The 26414-nt window shown below is 45.2% G+C and overlaps 1 protein-coding gene across 3 annotated transcripts in view; it reads right to left on the reverse strand.

Moving 5' to 3' along the window:
* LOC138497986 (ubiquitin carboxyl-terminal hydrolase CYLD-like) overlaps positions 1-26414 on the reverse strand; it is a 1189455-nt gene that overhangs the window by 964427 nt on the left and 198614 nt on the right. For all 3 annotated transcript variants that reach the window (XM_069621757.1, XM_069621758.1, XM_069621759.1), the window contains exon 2: positions 21635-22121. In XM_069621757.1, the coding sequence (XP_069477858.1) occupies positions 21635-22102 (468 nt within the window). In that variant the 5' untranslated portion in view covers positions 22103-22121. The remainder of the gene's footprint in view (positions 1-21634; positions 22122-26414) is intronic.

A 26414-nucleotide genomic window follows, 5' to 3' on the forward strand; every position in this document is an offset into this window, starting at 1 on the left:
TGGATTCACACTAATATGGGCCTCAAGCAAGGCTGCATTCTGGCCCCTTTGATATTCTGCCTCCATCTATCTGACATGGGAAATGCCCTTGCTGATCTGAAGAGTATTCCACCTAAACTCAGCGACCAAGTAGTGTTGTGGATGGGTACGCTCATATGGTCATCCTTGATCGTACCCCTAAGGGCCTTCAAATTACGCTGGACAACCTAGACTCCTACTCAGCACTGAACTCTCTTAGAGTGAGCATCTCTAAAACAAAGATCGTGGTGTTCGGCACTCACTCTAAATGACCGGTTCGTGCTGATTGGAATCTGAGGGGAGTCTCAATTGAAGTCTGGGGATTAAACAAACTTAAGTCCGCTCTGCACAAACCTTAGGAGCGATATATTCTTTTTTCATCAAGGGGGAAGGTTTTACAGTGGGAACACTTGTCAAGTTACATACAATGAAAATTGGCCCTATCATCAGGTATGCTGTAGAGGTGTTGGCCTTGAGGCCTCCGAGAGCGAATCATATTGAATTGTCTGACTCTCTACTGGAAGCAAGCAAGCACATGCAGAGAAACATACACTTAGGGCGTGCCTGTTTGAGGTGCTGACCACCAAAGTGTATGGGAACCATAAGGCAGTTCGCTGATCGATGGACCAGCAGCCCCCAGGGTGACCTTGATGTTGGGCCTTATTCACTTTAAAAAACCCATCAAAACATCTCTGGAGAGTTTTGTTCACACTCAATTGATTATTACCTTGGCTTCGAAGTTCACAGCAGAAGGGTTTTTCCCGTACATATTAGTTAGGCAAGTGGTTCCCCTTTACATACACATGAATTTATTGGGAACCCCTTGGTCTGGGATTACCTGCGTTTATTCAACACAGTAAAAACCTTGGGGCTGGCACAAAATAAACAGAAATGACCGATTGTGTCGATATTGTGGCAAGCAAAAAGGTGGAATCAGTTCAGCACCTTCGTTCTGAATGTACAGCTTTGCACAAAGTTCATGCCTCTGCACTCAGAGCATCAGGGCTTGATCCACATACTTCCTCGGCTTTGCTTTGGGAACTTTTTATGTCTGGAACCCATGAGGGCTGTATTATCTTTTTTACTAAAATGTGGAGAAAAGTGTATGAAGTAATTTTAATTTTGGAGAAGTTAATGTATTTACTTGGCTTCCTTTTTCTACTCACAAATGCTGAGGTTTGGTAGTTAAGAATTGATTAATTGTAGTTGATGTAAAATGTATTAAAAGTTACTAAGTTAACTGCAAGATACTAAAATAATACAATGTTCCCCCATTTCGCCGTTCCCACTTTGGAGGCCAAGCTTTTTCAGTTGCCTCAGCACAGCTATGGAACAGTCTTACATCTACTTTGAAAACATTTTCAAATCATCTGGCTTTTAGGAAAAAGCTAAAAACATATTTGTTACAATAACTTCTGCTGCAGTTGATCTTTCTTTTTCTCTCCTTCAGCGCCACAGTACCTTCGGGTGACCGAGCACTTAATAAACTATACTCTTCAAACATTTATAACCTCCCCACACACACACACACAACTATACACTTTAGAAATTGTATAACCACTTCAGCAACAACTAAGAACTATATTTTTATTCCAAACACACATACTACTCACACTCACAACTGTAATAATATATGTAAATCTATAAAAACAAAGAACGCCTCCCAATCACCGATATGCTTCCGCAGACACATGTCCATGGACAAATGTTCGTAGTTTTGAGTACGCCCGCTGATGACCACGGAATCTTCAGCACCAGCACAGACTTTTTCACCAACAAAAACATCTCCATCTTACATTTTGTCTTCTCCCCCACCCTTCCCAGACACTCTTTCAGCCACAAAATAACCCCAAATGTATTTCCTAGAGTTTTTTCTCACTGTGCTAACCGCGGACAAAGGCAATGGTCTGCGGATTCAACATGGCAACCGTTTCAAAAGGTTTGACGCAGCTCACGTTTTTCAACAACCAATCACCGTGCACGTTTGATGTCTGCAAACACCACGCCGCCCTCCGATTGGTCCAGAGGTATCTGAGGACAACGAACCAGAAAATGATACCGTGTACCGGACGCAGATATCACTAATATTTTTGTACCTACTTTTTGGCCATTTTCAACCTAAATTCGCAAAATCATTTGGAGGTTGCCATATACCTTTTTTGCAAAGTTTGGTGAGGATTTGTCAAACGTTCCAAAGTTATAAGCCGCCCAAAAACTACTCTTTATATGGGTTGAGCAACTTAGCCATGACTACAGGGCTGCTACTGCAAGCCCTGTAATATATAATTCCAGAAGAACATACGCTTTTGAAATGTTTTCTAATTTCCAGTAGTCAATGGATATACCCCAGCACCTCAGTACTTACAAACGAAAGGGGACAGAATTTCATCTATTCCCCTTTGCAGTATTTTCCCCTCAGATGTATACATTTCCCCTTGGCATTATACCTACATAGGAATGTATTGTGGCTGTCTCACAGATGGGCACCCTCTTAACCCCTTAAGTGCTAAGGACGAGTATGCTTGTCCTTTTTGCATAGATCGGCATAAAGCTTAGCAGTTAATGTGTTAAGGAATGGGTTAACCATCCCCATCTGAAAACAGGTGGTGGGCATCAGTCAGCAAGGCGGTGTTGGCATCCTTTCACAGTCTGTTTCCCTTCTTTTGGCATTTGGGACGGTCTGCTGTCTTTCCCACTGAAGAAGTCCTGGGATTTTAAATACAGATAGGCCTCTCTCACAGTGCTCTGCCAGTAATCCAAAATGGTCCAAAAAGTAAGCCCATCGATTCCATTCTCCTTTCAGCTGTTCTTGTTGCTCTCCTTCCTCCCGTCCATCAGTAAGCGAGCAAGTGTGTGAGTCTATGGGTTTGAGCTTTTATGGAGCAGAAACTACACCCTTTAGAGGTGTGTATAATTTGTCTGATCCAATTGGTCAATGTATGTGATTGGACAGGGTTCCATGAATGACATCACACTAAACCACACCCTTAATACACATTGGGCATTTTAATGAAGCGGGCAGTCTGATGGGAGTAACTTCCCACTAGAATATATAAGTTACTGGCGCACACCGTTTTTTCACAAAGATATGCACATTCACCTAATTTACATAATGAACATATTGTCACAAAAATACGGTTTTACATTCAGCTGATAGAGCTTTTCACCATGAACACTTTTGTTAAATTCACATAGGTGTGTATGTTTGGCATCAGTTGGTGTGGGGAGCCAAATGTAGCTCCTGATGCCAAGCTAACCAGGCTCATTTAGTCTACAAACAAGAGCTAAATAGCTGCCAGCTCTGCTCAATTTCGAACCTCACCATGTTTTGTAGCTTGCTGGGGGATGGAAGGAATACCATTTGTCAGTTCAGGCCTAGCTTGGTTTTCATTCACAAATGTAGTATTTAAAAAGACATTTTCTTTTTACATACAACAGAACAAATTAACTTTTTTCTTGCAATCAAAGTCCTTTCACAAAGACATATCTTTATTATTTCCGAGTGTTTCTTCATTCAAAGTGGATTTGCAGTCCTATAAAGGGGAACCGACACAATGCAAGGCCCAATTCGGTTTTTCATTTTCTTGTGGCATGCTATGCTTTTCATCTCAGATTGGCCAGTTCTCCATTTAAAAACATTTGCTGGGATATTTCTGTTACACAACAATTCCTTTTTGTGCTTTGCCACATAATGTTGGTCATGTACTCAATCTTCCACAGACATGCTGCAAATGATAGGCTATATTAGGCAACCTGCAATAAAAACTAAACATAATGCTAAACGCATTGGGCCACTACCCCATCCATTAGGAAACAACCAATAACGAAACATAGTAATTCACCTAAGCAGCCACTCTACTCTGTAGGATAGATCAGAATTAATCACAACTTCAGCATTCCCAGAAATTAAGCCACATTAATCAGTATGTATTACATTTGTGGCATACAGAAGGAGGAGCCTGATGACTTGGTGACATTTTTAAGAATGTTTTATTTAACTAAAAAGAAAAATACATATCTTGCCCTATTTCTATGTGGGAAGTTCCATAGCTAATAAACTAAAACTAAGGGTACCTATCAACTAATAAGTCTTCAGTCCAAATCCTACCTCATAACTGGCCCTACCACATCAGAAACAGAACAGAAAGGTGGAGACCGGGACACAATCTCTGGGTTAGACTTCTCTTTGGCTCAATACTGCAAGTCTTTAAAGCTCAAAATGATAGTTCCAAAACAACTCCGGTCTTCAGACCTTGATTAACAAAAGAAAGGTTTTTGAATTCAGTTGCTTCTTTGCCAAGTTTCCACGGAACAAGTCACTGGCTCTCTGCTCCTCCCTCCTCCCCAACCCCAAAGTCCTGTGGCTCTCTAGGAGACTGGTTACTGATGTCGTATTAGCTTTGGATAGGATATTTGCTCGTTTAGGTTACTTGGATCTACGTAACCTCACCAGTTTCCCTGCCATAGATGCAAAAGCATTCTTCTTCAGTTCGTATTGATTTACACAGGGTTCTTGCCGCCTTCGTACCTTGGATTCTCACAAGATAGTTGGCTTCTCCAACTTGGATGTACATATATTCACTTCCCCTTGATTCATACAGGGCTCCTGCCTCGTTAGACCTCTCAGGCTTTTGTAAGCTTGTCGACCTTTCCAATTTAAATACAAGTAGTCGATCTCCCTGTCACTCAGATTTACAAGGGTGCTTGCCCGTTTGGGTTTCTCCGTCTCCTGGTGCCTCAGCGGATCTTCCAGCCTGTTTCTTGTATTGACCTTCACATTGAGCAGTTGTTTGACTAAGATACAAAGAGGGATTCCCTCTATTACGCAGCTTACCAAGGGGACCCATTTAAGCCTGTCCGGCTCACGTAAGACTACATGTTCTCTCAAGTTAAAGTATTCACACTTTTCTTCCCCAGCTACATACCAGGGGTCTGCTCATTTGGGATTCTCAGGCTCCCGGGACCTCGTAGGTTCTCCGATTTTTACTTCAGATTTCTCTCAATGGTACTCTCTCGGTGGGAACGTTCGATTCCATCGGCCTGTATCCCTTGACAGTGGACGTTCGGCGAATATGGAGGTCTGGGATTGGTATCGTCTCTTGCGATGTAGTCTCAGCATCGGTGGGAGGCACTCAGCCTACCGTTCTGAACTTGTGGTCGTGCCACCAAAGGAACCAAGGGCTTCACTGACTCTGCCTCCCCCTTTGACCCTGGCGTGCCGGAGCAGAGGGCAGCCCAGGGAGCTGCTGTGGGGTGCGGTGCAGGTCCTGCGCTGATGTTCTGGGCTTGTGCCAAGCGGAGGGTGCGGTGCATCAAGTAGAACACCCGAGGGACCACCAGCAGATACAAAACGCAGGTTCCAGGCGGCACCACGCCTGAAATCCTCCCCTCGGACAGGATGGCGAAAGCTAAGGTGAAGAGCAAAATGGATCCGTTTGCGGCGGGGGATGCAGTGGCATCAGAAAACACTGCAATGACCACCCCAACAGCCGTGGACCCGACCCAGGGCCCCAACCATCTCATTAAAAGACATAATGGGAGCCATTAATGAATCTCGTACCTCAATGGAGGGGAAAATAGATGGACTGTCCTCAGAAGTCTCCTTCCTACGCCAGGACCTGCGCAAGCTCTCCTCATGGATGGGGGAAGCCGAACAGTGGATATCGGGGACGGAAGATGCCATGAAAAAAATTGAGAATCAGCTGGCAGTGGTGACGCAGAAACTGGGAGTTCATGAAAATCGTGCCGAGGACAGTGAGGGGAGGTCGCGACGGAACAATCTCTGCACATCTACCTGAGAAAACAGAGGGCCCCAGCATGGAGATTTTCCTGGAACAGTGGCTCGCTGACCTTTTGGCACCAAAGTAATTGTCCAATTCTTTCTTGGTTGAGAGGGCCCACAGGGTCCCTACTGGCAGGTCTGTACCAGGAACCCACCCGAGCATGTTAATAGCACGGCTCTTGGCCGTGCAGATGGCACAGGCCACTGGCCCCATAACGTTTAACGGGTCCAGGATTCATTCCCCTCCCCGCTCCCCCCTCCCCTGACTACACGAGGGAGGTGCAGCAGGCAAGACAATCGTTTGACTCAATCAAGAGGGTTTGACTCAATCAAGAGGAAGCTGTTGACCAGTGGTATCAAATATGCACTATTTTTTCCCTGCACAGTTAAAAATAGATCACGGGGCGAAAGCCCTCCTCTTCAACACTCCGCAGGGTGGGTGGGCACAAACGTTTACTGGGGTTTTAGTGTTTGGGTGGCAGATTTGCTTGGAAATCTTCAGGGCAAAACGGGAGAGAAAGTGGGAGAAGGGTCGGATGGGCCTAGAAAAGAAATGGGTTTCTTGTTGGAAGTGGCTAGCAGCCGTGCTCCGGACACTTGGAATTCAATGAGTGGGTGGAGGCGTCAGAATCTGGACAAACATTTATTTTTGTTGGGAATGACAAATGAGGGTGTGCTGTTCTTGGTCTCTGGGCTCTGAGAGGCTGGAGTACAGGCCTGATCGGGGGTTCTGGCTGGCTGCTTCTGCAAACACCCCATTCACGTTAGTGGTTTATGGTACGTGTGTGTTTAGCGTGAGCCTGGGCGACAGGTTCTTCAATTGGGGAGAAGTGCAGGGTGGGGGGAGTTGGGGATGTTCTTGTTCTTTTGGTTTAATCACCAGTTTCACATCGCCTGGCAGTTTTGTGGGAAAATGTGCGGGTGGTTGGCCCTTCCTTATCCTGAATCAGGATGCAGTAGGGAGAAGGGACATTAGGGGGCTCACAACTGAAATGTGGTACTCTGGAGAGGATGGTACAGGATAAGGGTGTTGCATTACCAACATGGAACGTTAATGGGACGTGCTCAAGCATTAAACGCATATTAATAATACAATTCCTTAACAGGCACTCCCCAGACTTTGCTCTCCACACTCACTCATCTAGCGGGGTCCAACTGTAAGTTCTATTTGTGTACTAATTACAAACTGGCCTTCCATGCGAGCTTCACTAGAGGGCCGAGGGGTCCCATGATCTTAATACATAATACAACTCAGTAGGGAGTAGGGCCAGGTATTGACTCATCCCATGAGGATGACTGTTCCCCCCATGGGTGCAAGTGCACTCAAGTACTTGCGGAGCTCCTAACCATAAAGAAAATGCTTCAATCTCTGTTGTCGAGGTGCAGCGACGGGGTGTTGTGGAGGGAGGAGCCCTGCAGCACTCCTACAGCGGGCAGGGAGGCTCCCCCTCACCCTGTGGAACCCGCAGTTGCACACAGGTCCGCAAATCTCTGCCAATATGTTTTGGAAAATGCCTGTCTCCCTAGGGTCCTTGGGAACTTAATCCCCCCTACTTTAAAAGCCCCTAATGATAAAATAACTAAAGAAGGGGGGACTGGCGGGACGCCCCACCACAAGCCAAACGTTACACACTGGGAGGAACATGTACCAAGTTCAGCTGCCTCAAAATTGGCTAACCCCAAGGGCAAACCGAATCCAAGCCCCCGGCCAAAGAAGGGGCAGGTGTAAGCCCCCTGGACTGGCTCCGCCGGTAACACGGTGCTATATCTTCATGGGGTCCCAAAACCACTGATGAACAAACCTGAACCAAGAGATGCCTTGTTAAATAAAAGTGTGCACTGGCTCCGGTCAGTAGGTGGCTGTGACTTTGTCTCAAGGGATACCATGGCGGGATGCCGTAGACTCAAGTTCTAGCCAGAACGCCCCTGACATCATTGAACTGACCCTCTGGAACTGGAGAGTGGCTCAGGCGGTTTGGGAAGAGGGGGGAGGGATGGTCGGCGACCCAATAGTGGGATCAGCATCAGTCAGCATCTGTGCCCTAGCGCACCTGGCCCCTCCAGGCAAAAACAGAGGAACATCCCCCTAACTGGCGCAAATCTCACCCCTTTGGGCAGAGGAGTGAGTGGGGCTAAATGAGGGTGTCCCAGGATTGCTGGAGTTTGCCCATTTTTGGTTTGTTTTTTGGTGTGACGCTCTTTGTTTGGCTACTGTAAACTGTATTAGATTGCATTGTGTTAATTTGTTAGGATGCACTTTGATGGCCGTCGGCCGAATAAAGTTTCTTGATGATGAATACAAAAGCAGATGCCATTCTCTGTTACGGAGGTGCGGTTGGATCCGCTGGGCAGATTTGTGTTGCTCTGTGGCCAGCTCTGGGGTGCCACGCGGGGGGATAGTGGTGGTTTATGCACCCCCCTTCTTATACAGTGAATGCTAAACAATCGACAGAAGCTCATTGTACTGGGTGAGGCAGATAGGTGGCTGCTCGGGGGAAATTTCAACGATGTCAAGGGTACTGACAGGTCAAATTTGGGAGTAGGAATCTGGGGTCAATTACCAAACTGGGCGCCTTCGCTGGGGCTATGGGTTGGCTGGACACTTGGAGAAGTTGGGTATTCTTTATTCTCGGGAGTGCATTCTTCCTTCTCCAGGCTAGATTACCTGTTTATCCTGTTGAGTGACAACCACAGGCTTCTTTCGGCATAGTTTCTGGTGGGGGTGGGGGAGGTCTCTGACCACTCCCCGCTGCTTGTCGCACTCAAAAGTGGGCGAGGAATGCCTGCGCCTTCCTGGGGGTTGAACTCCTATTATTTTGTGTTTCCAGAGTTCAATATTGCCCTAGTCACTACCACGCAGGAATATTTCACGATAAATGAGGGATCAGTGAACAGCCCGGTAACGATATGGGAAGGTTACAAAGCGGTGCTCTGGGTGGAGGCGATTTCATGGGTGTTGGCCTAGCGGAAACGACACAAGCAGGTGGTAGAAGAGGCAGAGATGGCTTGGTGGATCAGATAGCCCAGGGGTACCCCCGAGGCGCAGCGAAAGCTGCGGACCACACAGTAAAACACTCCAAAATGTGGCTTTGGACAATGCAAGGGAGGCACACTGGAGAAAATGTAGCCAAATCCACTAAGCAGGGGATAAGGTGGGAAGATGTTTGCATGGCTACAGCATAGCAAACAGTGTTGTAGGAAAGCGAGGGTGCTGCAAAGCACTATGGGTGAGGTCCTGACCGAGGTGGAAGAAATAGCACAGGCATTTGAGGGTACTATGAGACCCTATATAGCGCCCCATCCGGGCAATGGAGGGACGAGGGACAAGGGGCAGAGCCAGTGGCTTTATCGCAACTACTACGGCTGAACAACGCAAGGGATTGGAGGTGGATATATCTGAAGACAAAGTGGTGGCTGCTATTTCTCATTTGCAGTATGGGAAGTCCACGGGCCTGAATGGCTTCCCAGTGGAGGTCTGGAAGAAGCTTGGAGGTGCAGTAGTCTGTCCGCTCCACCGGTTTTTCCTACATAGCAAGCGGGATGGCATACTGACGGAGGAACTTAGGAGGGCAACAACTGTAATTTTACCCAGGGCTGGAAACCGCCCGAAAGCTGTGCATCATACAGACCAAACATGATTATAAAAGGGAAGATGAAAATCCTAGCACGGGTTCTGGCAAACAGCGTACTGGGGGTTGTGGGGAACCTGAACCACCCGGATCAATGTGGGTGTATGCCATCCAAGTCTACCTCCATGAATCTGCGCCGGATACAATTGGCTTTGGGGCAAGTCCGCCACGATCGACAGCCCACTGGCACTACTGCCAGTGGATGTTGAAAAAGAGCTTGATTCGGTGTATTGGGAGGCACTATGGGAAACAATGGGATTTGGGGGCAACATCCTGGCATGGGCGCGTCTGATGTATCAATCGCCAGTGGCTGAGCTTTGGGTCAATGGGTGCTGCTCTAGGGTATTTTCTCTCGAGTGGGGAATGAGACAGGGCTGTCCCCTTTCCCCGTTGCTCATCACGCTTGCTATTGAACCCCTTGTGGTTTGGCTTCGGACAAGCACGGAATGGGTGGGCTTCCGCTGGCCCTGGGGCGTGGATGACAGAATATCTTTATATGTGCATGACCTGTTGATTTACATGGGTGATCCACAGTAGTCTTGTCGTGCAGTCACCAAGATACAGAGTGATTTCCAGGAGGTCAGCGGCCTTATGGTCAACTGACAGAAGTCTGTGTTTTTTCCAGTGCAGGGTGGGGATGCGGCAGTCCCGCAGGACTGTCCCTACAGGGTGTCAATGACTGGCTTCCCGTATTTGGGAATTAAACTGGCTGCACGCCCTACGAACTTTCTAGACTTGAACCTGCAGCCGTTGAAGGCCAAATTCAAGTCAGATGTCACACATTTGCTAAACCTCACACTGAGTTTGATGGACAAAGTAGTCCAGTTTAAAATATCACTGCCCACATTTCTGTATGTATCACAGAACGCCCTGTTGCCGGTCCCCAGGTGTCCGTTTGAAGATATCGAGAGGTCCTTAAGAGAGCTTCTGAGGGGTGGTCAGCAAGCAAGTATCGCCCTCAAAACCCTGTAGCAGTCAATTTGGGAGGGGGGATTGGCCTACCCTGCTACCCTGCCTACGGCATTACTACTGGGCTGCACAGTTGGAGGTTGTCAATGACTGGCTGCATGGGGACTCCCGGTTGCCCCACATTGCATGAACGGGGCTGGATGGGAGGCAGGGACCCGGACAGGTACTTTACAGTGGAAAGAGCAGGTGGAAGGGGCTCCACCCTATGACGCAGCATGTGCAGCAAGTCTGTGCTGAGGCTCACACGCATATTGGTGGTTGGGGAGGGACCCAACGCTGAGCCAGCCCTGATGGGGCACTTCGCACCTCACGGAGCTCCTCAAGATGGCCCATTTTAAGAATTGGGAAAGACAAGGGGTTCGGCACCCAACGAGAGTTTCCTCCTTACAGTGGTAGTGCCATGACCACTGACTCAAGAGAGACTAAGTTGTACATCCGAAGAGAGCCTCCTCGTCTTAGTGATAGTTCACTAGCCATTGATCTAAGGAATAATTGTTCTTTTATAACGTGCTTAATACCAGAGATTGGTTTCTAAGCGCAGGATCGGGGGTCGAACCTATGTTGTGCTGCATTGTCTTGCTTACAAATTGAACGCTTTGCCCCTGAGCTATCCCCCCCTGGAGAAGGTGGACATCCGAGGTAGCTTCCTTGTTGCAGTGGTAATATAAGAACCACAGACATCAAGGCCTACTATAGGAAGAGACTGAGCCCAGAGAAGGGAGGCATTCTTTTGGCACCTGGAAGCAATAGTAAGCTGACACAAATTAAAACCAAATACCTTTAAAGGAACTGTGCCACAAACTGGATTGTCTGCAATAGAAAGTGAAACTGAACTAGGAGAAGGAAGGCATTCTCCTGCCCCCAAGGTTTTGTGAAGTCTAGAGAGTAAACGAGAAGAAGGGAGGCATTCTCCTGGGCCTAGCGAGTGATAGCGAACCAATACTTCGTGAAACCAGATAATCTTTCCTTTAAGTTATAAGCAGGAGGGACTCATCCTCCTAGATTTTAGTTATTTTCCTTTTTTCTGTAGTAGTAACAGGATCAGAACAGGAGCACGCACAGACACAGTTTTTGTGTTCGGACATTCTGATGACTTATACCCAAGATTCCTTTCTTAATGGGGATTGAAAACTATAGAGTTAGGGAAAGATAGGCATTCTTATATACACTATGTGAGAAACCTGAGGGTATCCTCACACCTACTCTTCTCTTCTCAGGTGTCCAGGGAAAGGCCATCGCTTTTGGATACTAACCCTAGGGGTGGAGGTGTGAGGGAGGATCACCTGGGTGGAGGGTCCTTGGGAATTGGGGAAAGAATATCCACATGGGAACCAACCTCAACCTCCCCCTGCCTTTGTGGGCTGTTGCAAACCATTTCCCCTCATTTAAACCATCATAGAACTGGGACGAGGAAGAAGCGACTAGGAGAAGTGCACACCAGTAAGTCATTTCACCACTAGTACTGAGACGAGGACAAGGCGTGCAAACTGTTGCAAGAGTCAGGGATGTCCCAAGTGCTCCACTAATTGTGATCAGACAATTGTTGAAATTGTGGACTCACACTACAACCTGTCAAGTGGCTGTAGGTGTATAAAAGGTGGAACCAACAAGTATGTACAAACGACCAGCAGGAGAGAAGCGCTGGGCCGATCGTTGTAGGGCTGAAGGGAGAATCCTACATACCACGAGGCAGCCAAAGTAGGTCCTGCAGGAGAGACAGGATGCCGGAAAGCGACCCAAACAAGCTGTGGAGCCAAGGGCCGGGCAGGCCACGAGAGGGCCACAGAAGTGTGAGCCTTATTGGTCGGAAGACAGCAGCCAGAGTCGCATATGTAGAAGAGATTTGCAAGCTGCGCGTCATTGGCAGCGTCCGCGGGAAGAAAGCAGAGCGCTGGCAACACACAGAAAGAAGGCGAAGTGCAAGCGGGGCTCGCGGTTAGAAGCAACTGTGTCGGAGAAGCAGGAAGAGAGAGGACAGCTGTCTGGAGGAGACGCCAGGGACCAGTGAGGGAAAAAGGAAGAGCACTCGAACCGGGGCGCACCTGGGGGCTGGTTGGTAGCCAAAATAGATGCGGAATGAATGGAAATGTATGTGCCAGATGAAATAAACCCATGGCAACGGGTTGTGGAGAAATAATAAGGGCAATATAAAGTGTGAGCAGCAAAGTAAAAGAGTAAAAGATCAAAGTTAATGAATACTGGGCGAAATGAAACCTTTTGGCAAAGCTATGAACCGATAAGTATGGAATATTGTGAGAATGTATGAAAGCAATGTGGTGAAGGAACAAGAACAACACAGTGAATAGTATGAGAAAACATATTGTGGCAAAGTCAAGAGACTGGAAAAGGAAAGTTTACATTTGGCCTCATTATAAGTAAGCCAGTCCGGAAATGAAAAGGTGTTACCTCCACCTTTTCCGGACAGGCTCACTTCGAGTCTGCCGGTAGGGGCACTGAACAAACGGGAGGTTTTTCACTGAAGCAGCAGCACCATTCACATTCCCATGGAGGCCTATGGAATCTCATTCTCATGGAGTCATATCAGAATTTACCATACCGCCGCCGGTGATATCCCGGTAGCACCGGGATGTCAGGAGGCAGTAATGGGAATACGAGGTTGCCGCTACCGGCGGGTTAACGGCAACCACGTAATGAGGCTCATTTTGGCAAAGCCAATAGGTTGGGAAGGAAAAGCCAAGTTAGTGTGAACCGTCACACAGGTACAGATGCAGAAGAGCCTGTGTGGGCTAGAGAGCCTAGGGTTCCTGGTTGCGCGACCTGTAATGGGTGGACATGTGTGAAAGCCAAAGAGGTTGCAGAAGTGAAACAGACGAAAGCAGTCTAAATTAACTTTTAAGAAACCACAAGGAGTATAAAGTTGAACTGGAACAGTTTTTTTTTTCTTTTGTATTTGTTCATGGTTTAAAAAACCTTTACAAAATTTCTCCAACAAAGTATAACAACATTATATTGCAAAAAGATTTACCTTCAAACATTAAAACCATACAGGCTATAAAAGAAAAAACAACAAACATCAATTAATAATAAGAAACAATTATCTTATAAGCATTTCAAATATCCTCATTGGATTGTTCTTAAATTACTGGTCATATATTTCCAGGTCGGCTTCAATTACTTTCAGAAGACAGACCAATGCAAGGATCAAAGGAATATATGTACCCAGCATCAACCTGTTCCATAGGAATGCAAGTGCATCAACAAAATCAATATTTACAAATTTCATTAGATGTTTTGTTCTCGCAACCTTAAAATGTCTGCATTCAAGTACTAAATGCTTCATCGTTTCATTAGATTCGTCACACCCCAGAAAGCGACATGTGCCCCTTTGCTTATTATCAGGGTCACCCCAGTGTTTAGTACGTTCCTTGGTGTGAAATTGGTTCAATTTGAAACGGACATACTGCATGCGTGTCTGATTGCACGGAAACATTGCTATGTATGTACCACAAAGATCTCTCTTGTGCTTAAACGTTGCATACTCAGTGTAAGTAGAATACCTTTTCATACCATCTAATGTTCGACTCCAATCTAGTTCAAACTATTTTTTTTAACATACACTGGTCTGGTACATAAGTCGGTAGTTGTAAGCTGTAATTTATTCAGAACATTCATCATCCTTATGTGAAACTGCATGATCGAGCCTGTACTATCACCGTTTATGATTGTGTGATGGTCTTGGTAAAGGGAATTGCTTGGTGGATCGAGCATTTTTGCGTAATTCGTTAAGGCCCTCCATTCTTTTCTACATGATAGTGATATTAACCTGAATTCATGTCTCGTGATGCAGTTTGGGAGAGACCGAGAGAGGCGGAGTGCGGCTTTAACCAAACCTCCTTGGAATACATTGAGTTGTTTACCTAGATCCTACAGGCATATATCAAGAGCGTACAGAATAATGGCTCAACCTTTATGTTCACAAATGCAAACAATGGTAGTAGGTAAAATGTACAGTATTTGGAGAAGATAAGCTTCATTTGACTCAAAAGAGGCCTTGTTTTTAATTTGAGCCTTTCATTCACATCGCCCTGGTACCCAAGGGTTTGGGCGAGTAATAAATGCAATAAATAAATAAATAAAAATAAATAAAAGCCCAACCGATGATGCGTTGGAAACAATGTGCCCAAGATAAATCATCTCGACCGACGGAGCAATTTAAATTTCATTCAGTTTCCACCTAAGCCATTTTTTGTTTCTTCTTGGCACTGAAGACCATCATTGTGGTTTTAGTTGCATTTGGTCTCAAGTTGTGCTCATACTCCTAGGCCTCGAAGAGTTCAAGCTTTCTTTGCAACCCTGATGGTGCAGGATCAAATAAAATAATATCATCGGCGAAGGCCAGCCAATGTAGCCTCAGTCCACCATGTCTTACTGCAAACACCCTAGGATCAGACCACAAGTTATCCAAACTGCATATAGATATAGATTAAACAATAGCGCAGCTAAGCGTAGGTACTAGTTTGGTTGTTGCTCATTCTATTGTCAATCTAATCTTATATGCCGTGTTGACATGTAACTGTACAATCCAATATATCAAATATACAGGGATACCCAGCGCAAGCATTTTCTTCCACAGCATATTTCTTATGACAGAGTCAAATGCATTGGTCATATCAATATAGGCAATATAAACCAGACATGCTCCCTTTGTTTTGGAGCCGGCTAATAGGTGTGCAACAGCGGTGGCGTTCAGTGCTGTACTCATGTCACTTCTAAATCCTATTTGGTATTTAGAATATATGTCAAGGGATGCAATATAACTCCATCCATGAGTGAGTTGGACGGTAATTTTCAAGGTTACCGGGATCACCCTTTATAAAAATAGGCACTATGATGGATGTCGCCCACGAGTGCAGTATTTTTGAAGTGCGCATGATGTCATCAAATTTTATTATTAAGATTCCTGCCCAAAGAGGCGGATCAGCTTTATAAGCACAGGGCGGAATCCCATCCGGTCCCGCTGCTTTGGATAGATTTAACTGCCCAATTGCCCACTCTATATCTTGTTCAGACCAGTGGATTACTGTCACATCTGTGCCTAGGTTGATCTCAAATATACAATATTCAAAATGCTCAGGAATACGATTATTATTCGTTATGTGCAATTCCCACTCCTCTGCAGGAATTATGTTTGGTATTAAATATTTCACCGATGAGTTTGGTTGTCTAATAATTTCCCATATACGTTGTGTGTCATGCTTGCAAATCTATTTTATTAGATCATAATTTTCTTGATTGTATAATGAAAATGTAATATCTCTAACCTTGTTTTTAAATTCCTGTATAAAAGATCTTTTTTTTACAAGATATGCTGGTGGATTTAGATTTTCATATTTCAATGCTCGCAAGGCTCTATTTCTTTAATCGCTTCGCAAGCATGACTTTGTGGTTGTTTTTCCCGTTTGGTTGAGGTTGCCTATTCATTTTTTGGCTTGCCTTTAATTCAAATAGTGAAGTCTTTACTATATTAGACATAATTCTATCTTTTTGAACTATGCTTAGTTTCAATGCCCATAACAGATCGTGAAATTTCACAAGTGTGCACTGGATCGAGGTAACTAATTTGTAACAGAGAACAGGGTTCCATTTAATAGATATATTCAATCGATCTAGTTCTGTTAATTGTAGTAACTCATTAACTTTGTGTTGTGAGTACGGAATACCAATACACATTTCAATTGGTGCATGGTCACTGTGTGTAATCGAATGCACAATCACTGGTTTTATTAGCTGGACAAATGATTGTGACACACAAAAGTAGTCTATCATTGAGACCAACAGTCCTCTGGACCATGTGTATTTAGGAGATGTACCCGCATAATTAACAAAACATAGTCCCCAATCTTCCATAAATTGAACCCATTTCTTCCCTCTCGTCCTAGAGATCTTGGATACTTCATTATCACAATCTACAGCCATTTCAAAACAGTATGAGTTAACGTCCCCACCAAGAATTATATATCGGCAAAAAACTCATATGCAAGTGCAATTTCAAAGCATGAATCAACCTCTTCCACATTTTCTCAATAGTTTTTTTAGAGGATTCCAGTATACATTAACTAAAAGGATAGGTTTCTGTTTGATTGCCTTAAACGTAATACCAACAGCTTAGAGGCACATTCGATACTATTGTTAACTGCTATCGCCAAACCTCCAACAGGTCGCCCCTCTTTCCCCTTGATTGCATGTATACAATGGGTGCGATAACCTTCAATTGCCTAGTTTCCTGTAGTAACAAGAGGTTAGGCTTTTGCGAAAAAGAGAGCAAACCCAAATACTTAGGAATGTTATTAAACGCACAGGAATTCCATGAGTATATAGATAAAATACAATTTGATTGCTGCTAATTGTAATTTTTAGCACCCTTATTGTTAAATATTGCTTTAAGCATCGGATCAACCGAAGCTAGTTCCTTGTTATTTGATGCAATATTAAGTAATTGAGTAATACACATTTTTTCGTCCGAGTTCTGACCGGGAGTACCTGTCAATGACCCCTCATCCTTCCTTGCCTCTACTTGGTGGCAGATATTGCAAAACGTCTTTTGCCACTGATTCGTTGTTAAATGTATGCAAGGTAAAGCCTAGCTCCATCAATTCAGACCGGTAGGCCCAAATACATTTTATAATACTCACAGATGGGACATAAGTCATTATGTAGTTATTTTTACGTAGTAGAGAGATATTTCAAAGTCAGTCGTTGTCAACATTCTTAGGGGAGGGATACAGACTATCAATTCCAACAGGTATCTTCGATTAATCCGCGCACCAGCTTGTATTTTCGCTTTGCCCTCTAACCCAATCATATTGATGGGTTGACGTGGGCTGTCTCCTTGATCATACAAGTCTCCTTTTGACTTGCCATTACCAAGACCAGTAGATATAGTCTCAACTGAGGGGACCACACCTAACTGAACTAAATGGGTGGAGGTTTCACGTTTATGTACCATGATTCCCATATTTCTCCCCCTACTACATTCCACCCCTTCGGTTCTAATTTGTCTTTTCTTGTTATCAATAGCGTTCCTTGCTGATTCCAGTTCCCTGATAAGTACTTCACAAGTAATCTGTCTGGACAGTCTGTAGTTCCCGCCGGGAGCCAATCCCGTGATTGCCATTAAAGGGAGCTAAGTGTTAATTCTGATCAGTACTATTCCCCTCATATGCAACTTGTTTTGGGGTCGATGATCCATCAATCACCGACCCAGAAGACATTACCTGGGGGCCCATTGTCTGTTTGTTCTGTTTGTTTTGTCCTGCTCCACCAGCTTCACCCCATCTAGTTCTCTGGATTTGCCAGAACCATTCATTATGGTAGACCCTTTTTCACTTACCAAGGGATACTCCCTGCCAGTATCTGGGCTTTTCCTCTCTGATTTCAATTGGGTTACAGTTTGTTGATTGCCCGTTACCATACCACTGGGTATTAACTTGGAATCCACAGTGTGATAGGATTGCCCACCAGTTTTCTGGTCTAAATGCGCAACTGTACATTCTCTAGTTATTTCACTTGTTTTTCCAGATCCAGTTACTATAATAAAGCATTTGTGTGCTTTCAGTGTGCACTCTGTGGCCTTTTTCATCTCCCCAGTGCATATTTCAGCATATGAACAGCCCATATTATTCCCTATAGGAGGACCTTTGTACACCTTACTATTCCCCACTGAACTAGGTTGGGAAGGTACTTCTATCACACCAGTAGTGGGAAGAGTGGACGTATGTTTCCTTTCTTCCTTGCTAAAATAGTTGTTCAAATTCGTCTGTTTTTTCTCCACTTCTGTTAGTGCATCCATTATATTAGGCGGGGCCACCTTTTTGGTCAAGCTGTCCTTCCTTCCCACTTCACTCACTTTACTCCCTATTTCAGAGGATGTCGTCGGTGGTTGCCTAGATAATTTATGGCACAGCACAGCCAGACTCTCTTCGCTCAGTTGTTCTACATCAATTATGTCATCCTCAGTATTCATACTAGAATTGTTGTTTTGTATATTGGGTTTGCCTGCTTTTGGACTTTCATCGTTTATTTTTGTAGTCTTCTTTGGGTTTTTTTCTAGTACTTTTGCAGCTTTCTGTTTTTTCTCAGCTTTTCTTTTTAAAGGCACGGTTCTGGAGCTTCTTAGTGGGTCTAGACAAATACTGTCTTTGCAGTATTAGAATTGTTGTTATCTTCCATTGCCTCCATTTGTTCTATTATTTTTGTTAGAACAGTTGGACTGTCCAACGACCCATTTCCCTCCTGGGGGGTCTGGGACGTTGGCCCTGCCATGTTCTGTTGTGCAGTCGGTCTGATGTCGTTAAGCATAGTTTTTATTTCACTTATATCGTTAGCTATTTTAGCAATGCTATAAGCACTAGACTCAGAGGACTGCATACTTTTGTCTTGCCAATTGGAGGTTCGCGATAATGCCTTAGGTAATGTACATATTTATTTCTGTTTTTCTTGACAATTCTCTCTACCAATGACAAATCCCTCAAGCTTATTAATTTTGGCGAGTATTTCTGTCATGGAGGATTTGATCGTCCTAATCTCATAGTGAGTATGGTCGTGGCCTTTATCCAGGAGGTCGCGAATCCGTATCATTACGGGGAAGGTAAAGGTTAGCTCCCTCACCATTTGTCATAATTGCACCTCTTTCCTCTCTACCTATCCAAGGGTTAGTCAGAATAGATTTAATACATCCCGATTTAAAACTTCCCTCCTCAGATGACATATGGCAATCACTGTCATGTTTATCAAAGATGTTTAAATGTGTCTGGCCAGTATTTGCATCGCTACGCTCGTTGCATCAAGGAGCTTTTAAATTGGAATACCCAATTACCTCATTACCCTGGGTGCGTGGTACTAATGGGTTCAGCATGCCTATAGAGAGCCTAACCGACTTGTCTAATTCTGCCATCATATCTGGACCGATCATTGATAGGTCTTTGGCAGAGTCGTTAGCTCCCATGGATATGTTTGTGGTAATAATTACAAGAACCTGCGTAAATTCACCACCTCTGACTATTTCATGTTCTCTTGTTTTTGCCACTGAGTGAGAACATGACCCGCTTATGATTACATCTTGGATCTGACATATTTCTGCAATTTTTTCTTCAAAATTGCCTATGTTTGTTATGGGTCGATGAATCTGGACTGAGTGGGCTATCTTCTTCAGTGATCCCACTGTGCCCTCTTCTTTGGTATTAGAGGTGGGTGGTGCCACAGAGAGATAATTTACATCATGGCCCCTTTCCTCCATACCATCTATGTTCTGCACTGAAGAGGGCAGCATTACATTGATGCTCACATCTGTGTAGTTACTTCTGCCGGCACACAGCATTTCATCAACATTAAGGTTGCTATTTGGGTTACATGGCATTGGCGCCCCAACGGCTTTACCGCTGCGTAAGCCACTTGCCATTGTTTTGAAAACTACCACTGTTTATACAGTGGACTACTGCTTATTCAGCAGAGTTACAAAAGTCCCTTACCTGAACTTTAGTCCGGGAACAGGAGTGAGTTCTACCGCTCCGTCTCCCCCCTCCCACCCTAACAGCCCAACAGCACACTTGATGGCACTTACAATGCACGCACAGCAATGTGCGTGCAGTGCAGATTTTGTTTGTTTCGGGGTGTAAGGGGCGGGGGCACCACGCAAGGGAGTTTGGTATTATAAGTCCTTTGCAGAAGTCCTTTGTTATGGCCAATCCATGTTAGTTATCCTTCCTCTTGCGCATACAGTGCTTCAGCGCCTCGGCAACACAGTAGAAATCACAGCAAAAGGGCACTGAAAAGCAGAGTCCCAGCCCAACAGCACACTTGATGGCACTTGCAATGCGCAATAGGATTTAGAGATAGCGTCACTCACACTCCAGAGTGTAAGAATGCGTCAGAGAAGAGTATGGTGTTCAGGTAACAAGCGACAATTAAACAACTATCGGGGGTTCCTTCTGGAAGGTTAAGGTATTGATTTCCTAGGAAAAGTCACAGAAGATCCCATTAACTAGAATGATTTGAAGCAATCCGGATAGATGAAAAAGGTGTTCCACTCAGTGGCTACTTCAGCCTCGGAAGGAGGAACTGTTTTTGAATACTGAGAAATTGAGACTAAGTACAAGTTGAAGTCTTGGGAAAGGGAAACCTGAGACCTTATGAACTTTGGTGCGGTCTTGAGGATGGAAACCTTGAGACCCTTTTTGGAACTGTTGTCTTCAAGTTGGGGCCAGGAGCTGGAAGAAGCTCAGAACGTTATTTGGAACACTATTTCTTTTGTTACTGACATCCCTACACATTGTTTAGCTTTAGTTGCAAGTATAGGTTTTGGACACAGACAAGACTTTTAAGTTGAACTTCCTGACTGAGACTTTCCTTAGTTTCTTTAGTTAGGGTAATCACACATTAGTATAGGGCAAGTTAGGCCTTCAACCATCCTGACATTTTCGTTAACAAATCATTTTTGTTTGAGGTTTGAATCGGTTGTCTGTGTCTTGCTTCATGATGCCTTCACAACTAATAAAACGTTGATTTAAACATGTCACCTGTGTCTAGCTCCTGCTCCGATATGGTGTCACAGCAGATAATGACTACTTGTTTTCCCTGTAAATATATCGCCAAGTACTGCGAGTCTGGTACGTCCAATCTTTTTCATGATACACACACATCAAATCCGGCACTCGGACTGCTGCTGCTAATTAACTGGTGGTCTGGAAAAGATCTGGCTGAGCCAGGGAGGGTTCCTTAAGCTGTTTTTGGACACTGCCGGGACTCTGCCCCAGCCAACCCTAGCCCATTTAAAGTCCTGTTTCAGTCATTTCTAACCAACCTATGTTACAAATTTCACTAGAACTCAGCAAACCTGTAAATCTGTGGTTTGAGCCACCCTAAATGTTGCTATTGAGTGGCAGCATAACAAAGAGAATGTACAATAGCATACTTCACAAGAGGAATTGCCTTACCCCACATACAAATGTTATTATACTTGACCAGCTCTGCTGTTCCCTCAATGCATATGGTATATATAGTATATAAATAAACATGGTTAATAGGAAACAACTTGAAGAAGATCCAAGAGGTGAAAAGAAGAACATGGAGACAAAATACAGCAAAAAACACATACGTTATCAGGAAGAGTGGGTGAACGTGACAGAGTAACATTCAACCCCGCTATTCAGAGGCTCCATCCAAATACTGGTGGCTCATGGCCCAATCGGGAATGCTTTACAAAATGTTCTCGACTTACCTGCAACTCCACCCCAAAGAAGAATTTTTTTAAGGGACTAGATTCATGAATGTTCCCAATGTAGCGTATAATTGCAGGATACATCTCCTCTTGAACAGACACTACAACGTACTGGCCCACATTTGCATTTGCGGCATCTTCAAGGAAATTCCTGTCCCTGAAACAGTTCCATCGCTCTGCAACATCAGAAACAGCATAGAGTAATCCAGCTTTGTGCTCTGTAAGGCGCTGCAGTGCGTTCACAGGGATCTTAGATCTGGTGATTGATAAAGTAGACTCAATTAAATTAACCTCTATGGTACTGTGAGAGGCGGGGTCTTTGAGCCTATCCAGGTTCTTTCCATCAGAAATGAAACATAGTGTGCCAGCTTCAACTGAAGCTGTATTCCTGGAGCATTTCTCAGTCAGTATGAAATACATGATACTATCCTTTGATGCTGGGTAGGTTGGAGACTTTGTGGAGGCCATCTCAGAGACACCAGTCAGCCTAGGAACAAAACAAGAACATATGTAAATGTAATATAGAATGTGGCAAATAAAATAGTTTATATTCCATCTTCTGTCCTTCTGCTTTACTGGGAAATGGAATTAAATTGAGTGTTGGAATGAAAAGTGAAAAGTTTGTAATAAACGAATGACAGTAAATAAAGAATAAATAAAATATTGGTTATTGGGTGAGGGAAGGTGGGTTCATAAAAGAATACCTTCCTTAATGAAGGATATTCTATCTGGACTATAGAGTGATAAAGACTAAAATAAAGCAAGGGGAGAAGTAGTTAATAAAACCGGTTCAAGTGATATACAAACCGCCAAAGTAAAATAGACAGTGTGATGGTAACGTGGGTGAGTGTGATATTTCTGGAGAATAAGATCTTGATTATAAAGTAGATTGTTGTTTGTTTTCCGACAAAGAAGACATTATTACCACACAGCCAAAATTCACCTTCTTTGGAAATGCAAGTACTACCAAAGCAAATACAGTTAAATAATATTTTTCATGGATGGACTTCGTTGGAGGACAGGCCAAAAATTGGTAATTCACTCTGAGGTCTCAATACTGTATTGACCTCCCAATGAGCTGCAAAATATGATACGATTTTACAAGTACGTGGAAATATATAATTTGTGTGAACCAGATAAATGTTATGAACAGATGGAGAAGGATGTTACAGGAAGAGATATTTACACAGTGGTGAGGTGTGAAGATAAAAAGATGGATAACTTGTTCTCCTCTTAAAAGCAGCAGCCGGATATGGTTACAGGGGGAGCAGTCCTTACAAAATAACATTTGTTATGGGCATAGCATTTAGGGTATGAGGGAACAGAACATTTACAGTTAGTGGGAAACGTAATAGTGCTTAGGAGGCTGTGGCGGGGTGGAACAAGAGTGTGCTGTGAAGGGTGCTTTACTGAACTAGGAGGTGTTGATAGGTGTATTTTAGGGGACGTCAAGAAGGTGTTCCTTGAACTTATTTGAAAGGAATCCAAAGCAGGGCCAATAGAGGGTGGAATGAACAATAGGGAAGCTCATTTATGTTGTGGGCAACATTAACCACTGGCAATGTCCAATGCAGCTTATGTACGCTTGGTGCTTTCACAGTGTTAGCTTACTGCAGGAAGTCCTGCTACTGGCAGCATCAGCACACCTACACTGCTGCCATTAAAACAGTGCCTGTAACCTGACAGAATTAGTACTGTTGCTCTCAAACAATCCGGCACTGCTGCATTTTCTGTAAGCCTTTTGTACTGGTTTGTTGCATTACCAATCTTGATGCCTAATGTTTACAGACTGACATGAGGCATTCATTATCAAGCTCATTATGGCTTTAAGGTAAGAGATATTAATGCTCTCTTATACCAGATGAAAAGGTTACTTAATTGCAATTTTATTTGTCCATGATGGGCCCCCTCATTACATACAAATAAAATACAAAGGTCTTTGAAATTAATCCAATGAAACCCAAATGACCAATGTATCAGTTTTTCTTTGTATAGATCTGTTTGAGTAATGAGTATGAAATGTTCAACTCCTCCCAGCCCCGGCCACTTTCCATCTCTTAGAATAGAACCCTCATTCCCAAAAGACATTGGGCCTCCAAACTCTGGTCCGGGTTCCCTGAATGGGGCAATACCGGGCCATTCCGACCTTGGATGGCCCTGTATTTCCCCTTTCAGGGAACCCGGACCTTCCCCATTCCCATTCGACCTTCCCCATTCCCATTCAAGCCCCTCAATGGGAATGGGGAGGGAGCTAACAAAGGGCCCGTTAATAACGGGCCCTTTGTTAGCTCCCTGGTCCCCTCGTGGGACTCGCTCTGGACGTCTGGTAAAACCAGACGTCCAGAGCGGGTCCCGCAAGGGAACCTCGTAATAGTGCGGAATGGGTTTAACAGCACCGTTTAACGGCTCCCATGCAGCAAATCTCCCCTCCTCCCTCCCTATGGAATAACCTACATTTGACAGACAGGTTAATAGAACATGCCAAGTGCCCCAGAGTCATGTGGAACATAGCAGTACTGCATTTGTTTCTGCTAAAAGTCCAATATTCAGACAAAAACAACATTGGTAGAATGCCCATTCAGAACATGAGATCTGCTCCATTTTAAGAGTGTTGCAGAGTGTACGGATCCACATGTTATCGTCAGGGGACTCAATCTTCTCCCATGTTGCTGCAATTGCAAGCTTGGCTAGCAGAAGGAGCCGTCAGATCAATTTCCTATTTTAGACTGGAATCTCAACTATCTAAATTTACAGAATTTGGGATTTTTCCGGGACCAGATACCCTAAATTCTTCTTTACTGTCCTAGCATGACTTTCCAATACGGTTTTCTAATAACAGTTGTCTCGTTGTGCCGAACACGCCATACATGCTGTTATATTGCATTTCTTTGTTTTGTATCGTATCAAACTAGTGAGTATATATTATATGATACATTACTCACCGTAATCATATTTCTGATGCTTGTATCGCTTCACATGCTATGCATAGGCCGCCATTTATGCTGGAATGGCGTTCGGCTGCTGCAGCCGTACTGAGGGTGGAGCCTATATCTTCCACACTGCAGAGCCTTCCCTGCGGTGCCCGGCTGTCACGGACTGCCACACTACCAGATCCCTAACTCCCAGGAGGCTGCTTGAGTGCCGCCACAGACTGGAGTGCGTTTAGCAGCAACGGATTGCTGCATTATCGGATCTTTGCTCCCAGGCGGCTGCCTAGGTGCTGGCACAGGTCTCGCGTTCCTGCTCATTGCTGCTGCGCCGCCCGCCCAGGCTGCCCCCTCCCGCCTGGCCTCTGGGTTTGTCCCTCCACTTGCCTGCATCACCTCGCTTTGCCCGTTCCTGCTTGTGCTGCATGGGCCCACTTGTGTGGAGTGGGGCGGCTCTCTGCTCTGTGCCAACGCGGGTCTGCCCCGCCTCCTGTTCAGCTGGGCCGGGTGCCCTCAAGTTCTGAGACACCACCTCAAGACCAGTGGCTGCTTGTGTAGTGTCCGCGTCCATTCTGCTCCTGATCTTCCGTTGCCATCTGTCTCCCACTATTATGGGCTGCCTGCAGTTACCCAGGCCCTCCTCTGGCTGACCCCACTCCTCTTCAGGGCCTCCTCCTTCTTGCCCCGGAACCTGCTGCACTCACTTAACTGTCTGTGGACGCTCTTCTCCTGAGGCTCCTTACTCCTCCACTTCAGCAACTCTTCTATCCCATCGTATTCGCTTCATTCTCTCCTCACCTCTCTCAGATCCATCTATGCCCATTGGACTGTCTGTGGAACCTCTGCTGCAGAGGCTACCTGCTCCTCAGGAACTCACCTATTCCATCCTATTAGCCTCATCCTTTCCTCATACCTCCCACAACCTACTGTGCTCACTGGATTCTCTGTGGACGCTCTGCTTGTGAGGCTACCTACCCCTCCTCTTCAGGGCTTCATCCATCCCTGGTCTATTAGCCTCACCCTTCCCGCTCCGGAACCTGCTGTGCACACTACACTGTCTGTGGACGCTCTGCTGCTGAGGCTACCTGCCCCGTACTCAATTCCCCTTCTTCTCATGCGCTCAGTCTGTCGCTCCACTCCGCGATCACCCTCCTCTCTCCTTCCCCCCCCTCCCTCCCCCGTCTCCTTTTCCTTCCTCACATTCTCATGTCCACCCTCACGACGTACCCCCTCCCCCGTCAACCCTTTCACCCTCACACTCTCCCTCTTCGTCCCAACCTCATCTACCCCCCTACTGTCAAACCCTCCAGTATCATTAACATTGCCCTCTGGAATACCAGAAACATCTGCAATAAGACAGCTGCGACACTAGACATGTTCTTCTGACTCAACCTTCATTTCCTTTGCATCACGGAAACTTGGATTCCCCTCATCAATTCCACTGTTCCTGCGCCTCTCACCACCCCCTCTTCCTCCTCCTCTCATGTCTCACACCCCTCTGGTCGCGGTGGCGGCATCGATATCATCTACCACCCTAAATGACTTTCCTCTACCCCTACCCTATCTCTCCCTACCTTCTCTTCCTTCGAATATCTATTCAGATCCTTCACTTACCCTCATGCAATCTCCTTCTTAATTATTTACAGACCTCCTGGCCCCCTCTCTTCCTTTTTACGAGGACCTGGATCACCTCCTCTCTCTCTCTCATCTCCCCCACTCCTCTCTCAGGTCTCTGTGATTTCAACCTTTCCCTCTCCAACTCCTCTCAATCTTCCCCTCTTCTCTCCATACTAGACTCCTATCTCCGCTCTCCTCTCTCCCCTCCCTACTCCTCCAACCCACTCCTCTGGCTC

Source organism: Ambystoma mexicanum, chromosome 5q, assembly GCF_040938575.1.
Source record: "Ambystoma mexicanum isolate Mex_15411 chromosome 5q, UKY_AmexF1_1, whole genome shotgun sequence".
Classification (NCBI taxonomy): Eukaryota; Metazoa; Chordata; class Amphibia; order Caudata; family Ambystomatidae; genus Ambystoma; species Ambystoma mexicanum.